Source organism: Podarcis cretensis (assembly GCF_951804945.1).
Source record: "Podarcis cretensis genome assembly, chromosome: 6".
Taxonomy (NCBI): domain Eukaryota; kingdom Metazoa; phylum Chordata; class Lepidosauria; order Squamata; family Lacertidae; genus Podarcis; species Podarcis cretensis.
This window is the reverse complement of record NC_137175.1, coordinates 49015273-49029275: the sequence shown is the minus strand read 5'-3', so window position 1 is coordinate 49029275 and position 14003 is coordinate 49015273. Positions and strand designations below refer to the sequence as shown.

Below are 14003 nucleotides of genomic sequence, written 5' to 3'. Positions count from 1 at the left end.
GCATACATTTCAATGCATGCTGCTGGCTTAGAGAGGTCATCACATTTCCCTTACTATCCCTGATTTCTGGGTTATCCAGAAGAGGAAAACATTCCTACTACCCCACTCACCTTCAGCCCCTTTGCTCTGTTAATGGCTCTCAGTGGTCGCAGTACTCTGAGCACCCTGAGGATTTTCACTACTGAGATGGCACTGGACCTGTGGCAGAATATGAGGAAAACATTACAGTGGGAACCCTTATTGTGCTTATGTTACATGGATTCTGCCCTGCCTACAAAGAATGACTATGGCCTTTTGATTATATCTAGTGATTGAATGGGCCATTCCATGGTTGGGACCATGAACCAGAGAATGCTGTAGGACTGCCTTGCTACCGGGGCAGCTTCAGGGAATTCTTCAGAAGGCAAAACCACTGCAGGGTGCATTCAGACATGCGGAATACTGCATTGCCCTAGTTTTCCTGATTATAATGCTAGCACTTCTGAACCATTTTCTAACATTCCTTTCACAATGCAATACCTCTTGTGTTATGGAACGATGGCTTTTGGATAGATGTACGCTAAATTTCATTCACATCTGTGAGTGCGGAGTGACACAACAAAAAAACCATCACTGGCCGATGTCACTACTCCCCCACCCCTTCCAAACATGTGTGCTTCTGTTCCCCCATGATTCCCCCATGAAAACAGCAGGAAATAGCTGCATGCTTGTACACTGTCCCAAATTTCCTCACTTTACTCCCAACTCTAGTTGGTACAACCAGCCACAGTAAATTACAGAACCAAAGAGCCTTTGAACGAAGGTGAGGGGACCATTGGAGGAAAAAGGCAGACCTTTGCAGCAACTAAGACTTTCACAACCCAGTCAGTAGGATCAAACTACAGGAGCCAATTGTACCTCCACTTCCGATGCAGTGGGGTGAGGGATAACTGTTTGACTCTCAGGGCACACCCACACCACAGACCTAAACTGGTTTAACAGCCAATCCCTTTTTCCAGGGAACTCTGGGGATTGTAGCTCTGTGAGGGGGATAGAAATCTCTTAACAATTCCCGGTACTCTCAAGAAACTGCAGTCTACAGGAATCTTTAGAGAAAACAGTTAAAGTGGTATAAAATCAATGCAAATGTATAGTGTGGATGAGGCCTCAGTATGTTAATTATGGCTGTGAATATTTGTTGCTTTGGGAGCAGAGCTCACTACTCTTCATGGAGCTCCTAGTTTTCAGGGTCTGAGAGACGGTCAGCTTCTCTTTACAATGTTTTCCTTTATATTTCAGGGTGTTTCTTACTACCCTATGGTCACACAGATACATCCCTCATATCCCACAGTTGCTGCCAAAGACACAAGGAGAATGTTAACCCCTATCCTACTTCCCTCAGAGTTGGCCCTACCACAGATCGATGAAACCCAGGCCTGTTCTTCCATCACAATGCTTACTCAAATCCCATGGAGATAAGAGAGACAGCCACAACGAGCAAGTCCAGGATGTTGAAATAGTTGCGGCAGAAGGATCCCTTGTGTAGGATAGCACCATAAGTAGTCATCTGTGGGGAGCAGGAAGACTCAGTTAGGCCCAGTTTTTGTATTACTTTGAGGATACTTCTCTCAGCAGCCTAATTCTGTAAATCATTGGACCTGTGGATGTTGACTGCTGTGTTCAGGATGAAGCAGTTGTCTGAGAACGAGCACTTCATCATCAGCACAGAGAGTTGGCAAGCTTGAATTTGATGCCCGCTATTTGTACAGGTGGTTAACTATTCAGATTGCCAACTCAGCACAATGGAAAAAAGATGAATAAGTAAACATTGGCGATTTCCATTCCCGTTTTATGATTCCATTGGAATTCCACAACATCTCTAAGTGTGACTCACCTTTAGAACGATTTCCACTGTGAACACAGAAGTGAAGCCAATGTCAAAATATCCTAGAATCTGGACATAAAACAAGCAAAGAAACAGGATGCTATTTTTGTCAGTGCAACTCTATTGCTAACATGTCTTTTAGCAAATTTGCTGGGTTCTGGAATGAGAACTATAGGAGAAATATTGTCTGAATATTGATTAACAGAATCTCCTATTTCTTCAAGCTCATTCTGCAGTCTCCAGGTAGTCCCAGCTAAACCAGCATGAACAGTACTCTGATTTCTAAAAAACAAATGATTGCAGAAATGTTTTTGGTTATCCCCAATATATTAAGATGCAGGCAGCTGTCATGTAAAAGCAAACCTGTTTTTCCTCTACATATTATTTTAGTTTGCAAATACATTTAGCCATGAATACTTTTTACTTTTTACTAGTTGCCCATTATCTTCTGCTTTTAAAATAATTGCTTCTTATTGGTTGTATGATATGATTGGCTCCATCCTTATTGAGTTTCATGAAGAGATGACTTTTAAATAAAGACTTTGGGTCAGAATGACACTCTTTGGCTTTCTGCGATTTATGCATGAAAACCAGTCACTTATTTTCATCTACAGCTTCCTGTTGTTGCCTTTTGCATGTTGTTTCAATTTAATACCAAGCAGTTTTCACCGAGGCAATTACAATGGATGCAGGGCTTTCGTAAGTCACTCTGGACCACCCACTGGTACCTTGCCAGTAGCGCAAGCAAACCTATCCAGTCACCTTATTCCTGAAGGACTCGGCCCGTAATGGATCCTCAGCTGCCAGTGAGACGCTGCTGAGAAGAATGAAGAGGAGGATGAAGTTGGTGAACCAGGTGGCATTCACAATCCGGTGGCACAGTACACGGATCCTGAAGAGGACAATTTAGGGAAAGAAAAGTAAGGTCATGTTCTGCTTAAGCAAAAGAGTTCATAGTACAAAGGGCACCCAATGGGGAATTACACTGTTCATCAATGTGCTGGTAGAAAGTGCCCATGTGACATTTCTACCCCCCTCAGAGTACATTTGGAATATGGGCACTTTACCAATTTGTAGAGCAGAATTGTTGAGTGAATTGAGCCTGTGTTTATGTGGGTTCTTGGACAACCCAGTCCATAACATTATGAAAGGAATTACTACTTTACGGTCCTTTCACTGCCAAATTGCAGCGCTTTTACAGCTGTGGTGCTAGTTTAATAACCATTCAAGGAAAGTCTGAAGACCAAGAGGATAGTCTGAATTGAAGGCATCTGCCTATACTGATGTCTTTGCCGAGGTTAAGCAAGCCTGGCCAGAAAGGAATTTGTGCCTGGTGGCAAATATTCCTGGTTAGATCGTCTTCGTATCTGAGAGGAAGGAGTAAGGCCTACTTGTTGGTTGGGCTAAAGATGAAGAATGAGCTGGCTTCGGGCATGGGCACTGCCTTCTCCTTCAACTGCAGCTCTGCCAGAGGACGTGGTCGAGGACTCAGTGGAATTTCAGGCTCATCTTCTTCATCATCACCTGCAGGGCACACAGTCGGTCACTGAAAAGCTTCATGCAGAGGCGCTACATGCACAGCCAAAAGGTTCACTCATTTCTAGGCTTGCTATTAAGCCGAAATATAAGCATCATAGTATCTCAACATCCCTAAGGGACACGGGTGGTGCTGTGGGTTAAACCACAGAGCCTAGGACTTGCTGATCAGAAGGTCGATGGTTCGAATCCCCGCAACGGGGTGAGCTCCCGTTACTCAGTCCCTGCTCCTGCCAACCTAGCAGTTCGAAAGCACGTCAAAGTGCAAGTTGATAAATCGGTATCGCTCCAGCGGGAAGGTATACGGCGTTTCCGTGCGCTGCTCTGGTTCGCCAGAAGTGGCTTAGTCATGCTTCCACATGACCCGGAAGCTGTATGCCGGCTCCCTTGGCCAATAAAGTAAGATGAGCGCCGCAACCCCAGAGTCGGTCACGACTGGACCTAACTGTCAGGGGTCCCTTTACCTTTATCTCAACATCCCAACATAGCATTAAGTCAGTTCAGCCCAAAATTCTCTTCATTCCTGGGGTGGGAATGAAAGAGACAAACCTTCCTTACCTGGGAAGTCAGCAGAGGGATAAGGGTCCTTGATCTCATTGACATTTGATTCAAACTCATCCACCTTCAACTGAACAGAAGAAATAAAAATGAAAGGAAGCTCAGCAGCGTAGGCAAGCTCACTCTGATACAGTTTCTAGGCATGCTCTGAAAACCTTCCTGTTTCAGAAGACTGATTTCTGCTGGTCTATTTAACATGACATTGCTTTTATTGTACTGTTTATTCTTAAGGGATTCTTAACCATTTTTAAAATTTCTATTTATACTGTCTCTATCGCACAGTGTTTTGTGGGGGCTTTTTTTAAAGAACCTAAACAAAAAACAAAAACAAAAGAAGGCACTTGTTGCTGTCACCCATGGGGGAGACATTGCATTCAGTCTGCATTGAAAAGTGAATCTACCTAATTCAAACTCTCTGAAAGTGGAGAGAAATGCAGTGATCCATTTAAATCTTTCCAAATTTTGCAACACAGTTCTCCAGCCAAGAAATGTGTGCAAAAATGCACACACTAGCGTGAAGTGTGCATAAAAATGCATATATTAATTAAATAACATCAAAAATGAATTCTGTTGGGGAAAATGGATTTGCAGGAATGTGTTTTTTTCGATAAACCTGCATAGAAAATTCACAGGAGAAATTCGTACCACAATGCAGATGAATTTTCATGAGGACTTTTTAAATATAAATTTGCAGACTGATGTGGAAATGTGGGGAACTGAACTCTGGATTGGAAAAGTGACAAAATGGAGACAAAGCAATATTGACTGATTCACCCACTCCTAGTCCCCCGTGGCTGACCTTGGCTGTGGTGGGCATTCCTTCTCCCTTGGCTTTCTGTTCCAGCTTCTTAGCCAGCAACTGCTTTTCCTCTTCTGACTTCTCCGGGTAACCTCTAGAGTGAAGAACCAAGAAAGCAAGAGGAGAAGGAAGTGAAGCCAAGGGGAAGCTGTTATGGGGGGGGGGGAGGAAACACCTTACAGTTCAGCCAAACCCCCTGTTGGGTCCCAGATGAGAACCCAGAGGTAGATATTGTCATGGCCACCAGGAGGCACAACTGACCGGCCCATTTTCTTTTTCTTCCTCTCTTCAGCTTTGGCTTTCTGGGCAGAGGTCAAAGTTTCAGCTTCAGCAAGGTTGTCCACGGCAATAGCCAAGAAAACATTGAGCAAGATATCTGGGTTGTGGGGAGCAAGGCTAAGGAATTATACAGTGTGAGTTTAGGTAATATAAACCTGAAGCCCTGAGCAATTTGCATCCAGGATACCCAAAGGACTCCCTGAGCCCTTCTATCCCAGCTTGATCACTGAGATCAAGAAATGCTGTTGGTTGTTCCCCACGTTTCAGAAGCTTGACTGGCTTCAGCAAGAAGTTGGGCATTTAGTATCCCATGCTATTAAATACTCTTCCAGCAGAGATTTGGCAGGCACCCTCATTTCTGACCTTCAGATGGATCTTGAACACTATGTCAACAGGTCTATTCAATGTTTTGATTGTTTAAGGTGAGCTAGTCACTTTTATGATCATTACATATTGTTTTATCTCTTTTGTACATGTGGTTGTACACTGCCCTGATATTTGACATGAGGGATGGTCTCTATATTTATAAATAAATAAGACTTAAGAGCATGTTCTTAATAAGCTAATAATCCTAATAATGGGACACAGCTTCCCACACCATTCAGTTTGGCAGGTAGAGCAGAATGAAAAGTGCAGGAAGCAGTCAGAAGAAATGGGAACATCATTTTAAAAATGAGGACCCTGGTGTGCGGATTGTGTACTGGTCCTCATAGCCACATGCACACACCCATCTACTGCATGGACAGAAAACGAACCAACATGAAATGCTGTCACCATGAAATGCTGTGAGAAATACTTACATTGCATCTTATGGTGATGTTGCAAAATGAATGCATGAGAATTCAGTGCAGAAGAGCTTTTATATGACTCTATTAATAGGGGACTCCATCCCCCTAATGGGGCAAAGAAAGGATACAATTCCCACAGACAAAGAGAACAATGAAGTAAATGCAGACCAGCACACCCGGGTAGACTGGCCCTCCATAAGCCATTATGCCATTGTACATAACAGAAGTCCAGTCTTCCCCAGTCAGGACCTAGAAGTAGACGAGAAAGATATTAGCAGCAACAGGGTATCCTGAGCACAACCATTGCATGAGGCCTGGCTTCTCCAACCTGGTGCCCTCCAAATATTGTTGGATATCTGGTCCCATCAATCCCAGCCAGCATGGCCAATGGTCAGGGGTGATGGGAGTTGTTGTCCAACAACATTTGGAGGACAACAGGTTGGGGAAGACTGCATTAGGTTCTCATCTGAGTTTGAAGACCTCTTCATTAAAGACCCTTTTCTCAGGCCCCATTGTCCAAGAAGTCTATGCGTTCCCAAAGCTCAGACAATATCCCACAATTCACAGATTCCTATTTCCCCCATTGGTCACCCATTTTCTGCCAGAACTTAGTACAGAAGACAACAATTGTCACCTTCAAAACCCTGCCCTTAAACTGGCTTATTAAAAACCCCAAGTTGTACCTGAAAGACAGTGATGAGAGCCTGAGGGAAGTTATCAAATGTGCTGCGCCGTATCACTGTATCATCAAAGTCAAACCTCCCTCCAAAAAGTTGCATCCCTAATAGGGCAAAGATGGTCATGAAGAGGAAGAGGAGAGTGAGGAGGGAGATGATGGAGCGCACCGAGTTCAGCAGAGATGCCACTAAGTTGTTCAGAGAGGTCCAATACCTAGAGAGGGACACCAACGTTATGTGCACACTTATGTGAAGATGCTAAGATACTTTCAGATCCAGGAGCCAAGCTTTGAAGTGCAGCTTTCTAGCTAAAGACAGAGAATATAAATCATCCTAATGACTAACTAACTAAAACTAGTTATAATCTCATGGCTGCCATCTTGAATGTAGTTGAGCATATGCAGCCACATCCAATAGGGCAACAAATTCAATTTGTTTATTTGCTTTTTCACCCGATCTTCATCCAAGAAGTGATGCCAAGGTGGGGTATGCCAAAGACCAAACAAAGACTATAGCAGCTCAAATAAAGGCATTAAAACAATATAGCATCGATCTGTATACGAGACATACTGTTGGCTGTATTAAGTACAGCTGTTCAGTGTGCTCAGTTGCATTCGGCAGGGAGATTGCTATGCCTGGATGACTCCATCTTCTGTTCTGCCATCTAATCTAGCTTGGTACCTAACATGACTAGTTCCCAGGACTAGAGAAGCTATTTTCAAACATCATAGTTCATCCAAGGGAAAGTTTGACAAATCACTGCTCTCCACTACAGATACGTAGGCAGAGAACAGGTGGCAGATTTAATCAATTTGTTCAGCCTCACTCAGAGACACCAGGAGATGAAATCTCACATCCTCTTTTACTTTGTAGAGATGGACTTGAAGCAGGTAGCCACACGGTGGTCACATGCACACCAAATATTTAAAGCACAGTGATACCACTTTAACAGTCATAGCTCCCCCCAAAGAATCCTGGGAACTGCAGTTAAAGGTGCTGAGTTGTTAGGAGACCCCTTGCAGAACTAGTTCCCAGCACCCTTAACAAACTACAGCTCCCAGAATTTTGGGGGTTGGGTGGGGTAAGCCATGACTGTTAAAGTGCTATGGGAGTGCTTTAAATGTATGGTGCAGATGTGACCAACTCCATGGCCACCAAATGAATACAAAGGAGATCTGCCAGATAGTATGAGAGATGCATCTAGTCTAGCATTATGTTTCCAAAACTAGCTGGATGCTTCTGTTCTGCTTCCAAGCCTCCTGCATCTCACCAGGATGGCAAAGGTTCTGGAGCCAAGTCCTATGAGAAATGGTTGGCATACTCACTTAGTTATTTTGAAGAGCCTCAGCAGGCGAATGCACCGCAAAACAGAGATGCCCAGGGGTGTCATGGAGGTAATTTCCACCAGTATGATCTCTAGGATGCCAGTGCACACCACAAGGCAATCAAAGCGGTTGAAGATTGACATGAAGTACTGGCGGAAGCCCAGAGCATACATCTTAAGAATCATCTCTATCGTGAAGAGGGCCAGAAGCACCCGGTTGGCAATATCTGTAAGCAGAATGATGAATGGACCAGATCTCCTCTGTCCACGAGGAGCCCAATTCCTCTTCAGAGAGAGAGCATGAGGGTTGGGAGGAAGAAGTGGAGGTGGGAAGTCCAGAATTACTTCCTTCACTCTACTCAGCTCTCCTCTGCTGGGAAATAGTGCTTCACTTTCAGAAGCCAGCTAAGATGTTAAGAGTGCATGCAAGAACCAAGCTACCCGTTACATGTAGCGAGTGTATAATGTTAGGGGTTTGCGGGGGGAGGGGGGTAGCCTGTATGCTGAGACCCTTCTAATTCCTAAACACAGCACGTGTTGAAAATCTAAGGAAGGGTTGAAACTTCTTGATAATGGCCCTCTAAATATGGGTTGTTAAGGTAACAGGTAAGGAAATAACTGAGCAAAGTTCTTGCGGCTCTTGCATTTTGAATAACATTTTCCAATTTCCAATTTAAATATATATACCAATATACTTCCTGTCCCATGTTCCCCTGCAGTCTGTTCAGTTTTCCCTTTGACTTTTGCCTTTCACACCTGAGAATCAACCTCTTACATTATGGTTAGGGCTAAACTTTATTAAATGCAGTTGCTGCTTGAGGCAAGAAGGAAGTATATTGGTATGGGAACATGTTTGGCATGGGGTTAAAGTGGGACTAGGGCACTGAGAAGCAGAAAGGAGGATCAAGCAAAGAAGTTTAGGGTTGAGAGCATCACAGCACCACCCCCTGTTAATCAGAACCTTCAAAGTTCCCTTAAACAGAGTGCCCAACTCACCTTGAGCCTTGGTCAGCCAATCAGGTTGTTGGTGATGCTCAGTAGCTATTGAGATGGTGTTCAACGCGATAATCAAGAGGACAAACCAATAGAAAAACCTGGACTTAACCAGTTCGCGGCATTTCCTGCGGAGAAGGCGGTTCGATCGTCGCCAGTGTCGACTAGAGAAAAAGGAGACAGTTAAAACCAGAATGGTGGCACATGAACCCCTGAAAACGGCTTCAGAACTCTACCTATTCTTAGTTTTCACTTGCTCTAGCACCCGTGTTCAGAATTTCACAGGACTTTTGAAAAGCATCACTCTTACTAATATGGTTGTGGTGATGCAGCACTAAAGCAGGCCTGCAAAACACAACATGCAACTTCTTCCCTGGGTATCTGCAATCTCCAGGGTGGCTTCCAAATATTTAGTTTGTGCCTCTTTAAGGGGACCATATAAGGCCTAACAAGGCCATCAAAACTGCAGGTGAGGATGGAAGAATAAATAATCCCTGTGGTCTCTGGGAGAAATTCAATGTTGCGCTAAGTTAAAGTACCTTAGCAGTGCGCTAGTAGTGCTAGTGAGGCATCTAATCATAAGCCTGAATTTTTATTAAAGCTTATATGTTTAATCAGGACTTGTATTTTAAAAATGAGCTTAAAGATCTTCAAATGTTTTATGCCAGGCAGAAGACCAGCTGCCTAGAAAAACCTTGGCAAGATGTTTTTCTCCTAGACAAGGGGCCCCCCTGATTTATAGCAGAAAACAATTCTCAAAGTCGTAAAAAGGGAATTACAGGCTGAGAGCCAAGGTTACACTGACCCTACAAATTAAGGGTGGATAAATAGTAAAATGAGCCATATCTTCTTCCTAAGGTTAAAAAGGTCAAGAGCAGTGAAAAAGCAACTGGTCTGGCTGGCAGAAACAGAGCATTTTTGGGAAGTCTTTTCTAAAGCTGTTTCTTTCTTAAACTAAGATCCTTTTAAGATTTCTTTTCCTTTTAAAAGGTTATTTATGTATTAAATATATTAGTTTAAATATAAGTATGCAAAGGATTTAAGAAATGCTAGATTCTTATTTCATATAGTTGGAAGAGATCACAGGGGCCATCAGCCACCAGCCCCCCCTTGCCAGACAGGAGACGCCATCGAGCACTCCTGATATATGGTTGTCAGGCCTTTTGTTTAGAAACCTTCAAATGAAGGAGATCTCTCAATGTTGATGTGAACTCAAAATCCTTGACATATGTTTAAGATAAAAATTCAAGATTAATCATCTGTTTTGGAAGGCAATAGGGCAAGGAGGGCAAGAGGTGAGCTGGTAATTAAGATTCCTTGTTGAGACACATGTAAGATATATTACTACTTATTTGTCATTTATAGATAGAAGAATATATAGCTTTTTGATTCCCATAAAAGGGCAAGAAGGAAATGGGTGTATCTTTTGTGATTGGTTCTAGCAAACAGCCAATAGGAATTTTAACCAGGCTGATTGGACAGAGGCAGCCACAGGAGGAGCAAGGGGGCTGGATTAAGGAAATATAAGTGCTGGCCAGAATGGCAAGAGGCCAGGCCAGAGCTTGGTAACCATATACCACTGTGCCTCATATTTATTTGTCTGACAAATAAATTACTATTTTAATTTCTCTATTGCTGCGTTGAATATTTCATTCCAGCTAAGCGTTAACCACAAGCAGGGTGCTACACTAGCAGAATGCTGGCGCAAGAAAAGGCGGGAAGCGAGCATGGTTCTCGTGGCTGGCGGCACAACAGATAGATGGGGGTGCAGGGAGAAAATGCTTCCAACTCTATGATATACCCTCCAACATTTCTCTGGTGAAAATAGGGACATCCTATTCAATAATAATAATAATAATAATAATAATAATAATTTTACTATTTATACCCCACCCATCTGACTGGGTTGCCACTCTGGGTGGCTTCCAACATCTATAAAAACATAATAAACATTAAAAACTTCCCGATACAGGATTGCCTTCAAATGGCTCAGGGGTAGGATAACTCCATACCCTCCAAAATTTCTCCGATAAAATAGGGACATCCTACCATACCCTCCAACATTTCTCTGATGAAAATAGGGATGTCCTAAGGAAAAGCGGGACATTCTAGGATCAAATCAGAAACTGGGATGGCTTTTGTAAATCTGGGAAGTTCCAGGAAAATAGGGACACTTGGAGGGTCTGCTATGGTTCTTTGACTCTACAGTGTAAAAACACAAAGGGGTCTCAATCCTTCATTTACTCAATTGACAGAGATGATCTGACTGATACTGGACATCTCTGGCTTTGGGATTTAACAAGCATTACATTAAAGAGATAGAGTGAGAGAGATTGCTATGGAGTGCAGAAAGGTCCAACATGGGAAATATTTTGATTTTTAAAAAATGAAAACTCACATTTCCAAAGATATTGGGGGGGGGGGATATTTGAAAAAAATGTAAAAATGATGCTCACAGCAAGATTTAAGAGCTTTGGGGCTCTTGCACTACAGCAGGGCATGAGCATGTTTGGATTGCCATGCATGATATGCATGCTACTTACAAAAACAAAATCCATTTATTCATGCCCTCAATCTCATACAGGCTCTCTGTCTCTGATCCACCTTCATCTGATGGCATCATTCCTGTGAAAGATGAAGAAAGGTAAGAAACCTGCTGTGTTATTTACAAAACCATTATCATCAAACGCTACGTAGCTCTGCAACTTTGCCCAGGCCTTCGATTTTCCTTCCTGCTTCCTAATCTCCTTTTCTCTCAGACTACATTTCCCAGCAAGCACTGCTCTCAGCCCTATTGATTCTAAGCAGTATCATCAACAGGCAAGAATAAACAAAACCAAAACGACAATAATACAAAGCTTAGTACCTTCCCCACGTGTTCGGTCGCTATCCATGACTTCTGCATGGGTGATCCAGTCCATGTAGCCTTTCATGTCTTCCTCCAACTGCTGCTTCTCCCTCAGTTTCTGGAAGGTACCCCGTGATTTGGCTTTCTCACGCTCTTTGGTGAATTCCCTGGGGGGGGGGGGGAGCTCAGATGAGAACTTGTATGGCATAGTGATGGGTCAGGGAGTCGGTCCTGAGTTCAAGTCTCACTCAGTAGTGACTTGGTGGTTTCAGTCAAGCCACTAGCTCTGTGCTTTAAACACACACACACACACACACACACACACAGACACACACACACACACACATCCCTGCTAGAATCTGGACCTAATTAAAGTGTCCTGCATTACAAGGTGAGGGTTAGAAGGATTACTAAGATAATGACCTGGTTTGCACATCATCTTAAGCCATACTTAATGTTTTACTGTGGTTCAACATGAAAGAGCAGTATCCTGGTTCATATTGCTGAAAAGTCCCTGCTTTGCTCCACCCCTGCTCCTGGTAGTGCCATGCTTGCCAAGTGTCCCCAGCCAATGCAACTGCTTGAGTGTACTCTATCCATGCTGCACCACAATATGTGCTCATATGTCTATGATGTCCCTTTCAGGCCCTAGCATTCTATTGATGCATCAGGTCTAGCAGTGGGAAATTGAGCTATTGGAATATGGGGCAAAGGAAAGGAAGCTTTCATGCTTTTGTTTTTCAGTAACATGAAAAAAACCATCATTTCCTCATAGGACTTAAACTGTTTTAAGTCACATTCAGGACAGACTGCCATGTTGATGCTGCTGAGAGAGTAGATAGCATACCACATGCTATGAGCTGCTTACCCACTGAGCACACCCAGGATCAGATTAAGGATAAAAAACGACCCAAGTAAGATGAGGCTGACAAAGTAGATCCAGGGCCATTCATTCCCAATGGCATCATTTACCTAAGGCAGAACAGAAATGTGATGATAATGATTTGTAAGGTGGTCCATATACATGACACTCTGGAAATCTTCTACTCTCTGGGGAAAGGGCTGGAGAAACAACCATGACAAATCTGGGAGTAGACCATGACTCATCCATCATACCTTCTTTTCCACTAAACAAAAAACAAAAAAACCTGGGAGACCTGGTGGGTAAACTAAAGGTGAGGATGTGGACCCCTCCTAGATTTCCTGCAGTATCTGTTTTGACAAATTATTTCTTATTTGAGTCAGTGTAATTTCAAAGGTAGGTATGTTGCTCACACTAAGTGAATGTTTATGAGGTTCCAAATATCTTATACTTTTGAGGACTCCTCGAACTGGAGCCCACACGTTAAGGATCTTCTAGAACTTGATGTCTAGCCTGTGCAGACAGGTGCCCTAACTAGGGGAATGCTCTGCATGTGGGGTGACCAATTGACTGAAACAACAGTGTCATTCTGTAGTGAGCGAGTCCACTACCCGGGAAATGACATGACTACATGCCCATAGTTCCTCATCCCTTACATTTTGCAAAAGAGCCCTACATTATCTTCCTCCCTTTCCGCCCAAAGCTTAGCCTACCCAGTAGAGGACTTCAGTCCAGCTTTCCATGGAGATACACTGGTAGACAGTCAGCATAGAAAACCCAAAGTTATCAAAGTGGGTGATGCCATAGTTGGGTCCTGGCCAATAGCCCCTGCACTCTGAACCAGGAATAGTGCAGCGGCGCCCATGGCCTGAATTTGTACATGGAGATGGTTTTTCATTTTCCACGGTTGCAATGATATCTAAGGAAGGAAACAAAGGGACAAATGTGAGGCTCTGTCAGGGTAGCTTGTGCTCACTGTTATCTGTCTATTTTAGCATTTACCCCTTTCCCTAGTTCCAATGGAAGCAGTTTCAGAGGATGCAGCAGAGGATGCAAGAGCACAAAAGGCAGATATTTTGCCTCATAGATGTAGCTCAAGGTGATGCCCCAGACCCCTCCTTGCAGCTTCATAAATTATGAGCAGATCAACTGCATCCCCTACCTGTTCCATTGTAGTAGCAGGTCTTGTGCATTTTGCCCTTGAAGAGCTCCTGCCCCATAATGGCATAGATGACAAGCATGAAGACAACAAGCACAGCAATGTGGATCAGGGGCAACGTAGCCTTGACGATTGAGTTCAGTACCACTTGCAGACCTGTAACAGGAAGGAAGAGAGCCAGCTGTTCACACCATCTTTATTCTATTGACTGCATTGGATATGGGGTCCCATCAGCTAATCTAGCATGGCCAGTGGTGAGGAATGGTGGGAGTTGGAGTCCAACAGCATCCGAAGGGCCATAAGTTTCCCACCGTTT

The 14003-nt window shown here is 43.5% G+C and overlaps 1 protein-coding gene across 2 annotated transcripts in view; it reads right to left on the bottom strand.

Annotated features, from left to right (window-relative positions):
* CACNA1S (calcium voltage-gated channel subunit alpha1 S) overlaps positions 1 to 14003 on the bottom strand; it is a 60774-nt gene that overhangs the window by 30148 nt on the left and 16623 nt on the right. For both annotated transcript variants that reach the window (XM_079982507.1, XM_079982508.1), the window contains exons 5-21: positions 13691 to 13843; positions 13242 to 13447; positions 12535 to 12638; positions 11685 to 11833; positions 11362 to 11443; positions 8822 to 8982; positions 7827 to 8052; positions 6508 to 6715; positions 5953 to 6073; positions 5019 to 5133; positions 4758 to 4851; positions 3959 to 4028; positions 3256 to 3388; positions 2627 to 2756; positions 1874 to 1933; positions 1440 to 1546; positions 111 to 198 (exon numbers count right to left, since the gene is read on the bottom strand). In XM_079982507.1, the coding sequence (XP_079838633.1) occupies positions 111 to 198; positions 1440 to 1546; positions 1874 to 1933; positions 2627 to 2756; positions 3256 to 3388; positions 3959 to 4028; positions 4758 to 4851; positions 5019 to 5133; positions 5953 to 6073; positions 6508 to 6715; positions 7827 to 8052; positions 8822 to 8982; positions 11362 to 11443; positions 11685 to 11833; positions 12535 to 12638; positions 13242 to 13447; positions 13691 to 13843 (2207 nt within the window). The remainder of the gene's footprint in view (positions 1 to 110; positions 199 to 1439; positions 1547 to 1873; positions 1934 to 2626; positions 2757 to 3255; positions 3389 to 3958; positions 4029 to 4757; positions 4852 to 5018; positions 5134 to 5952; positions 6074 to 6507; positions 6716 to 7826; positions 8053 to 8821; positions 8983 to 11361; positions 11444 to 11684; positions 11834 to 12534; positions 12639 to 13241; positions 13448 to 13690; positions 13844 to 14003) is intronic.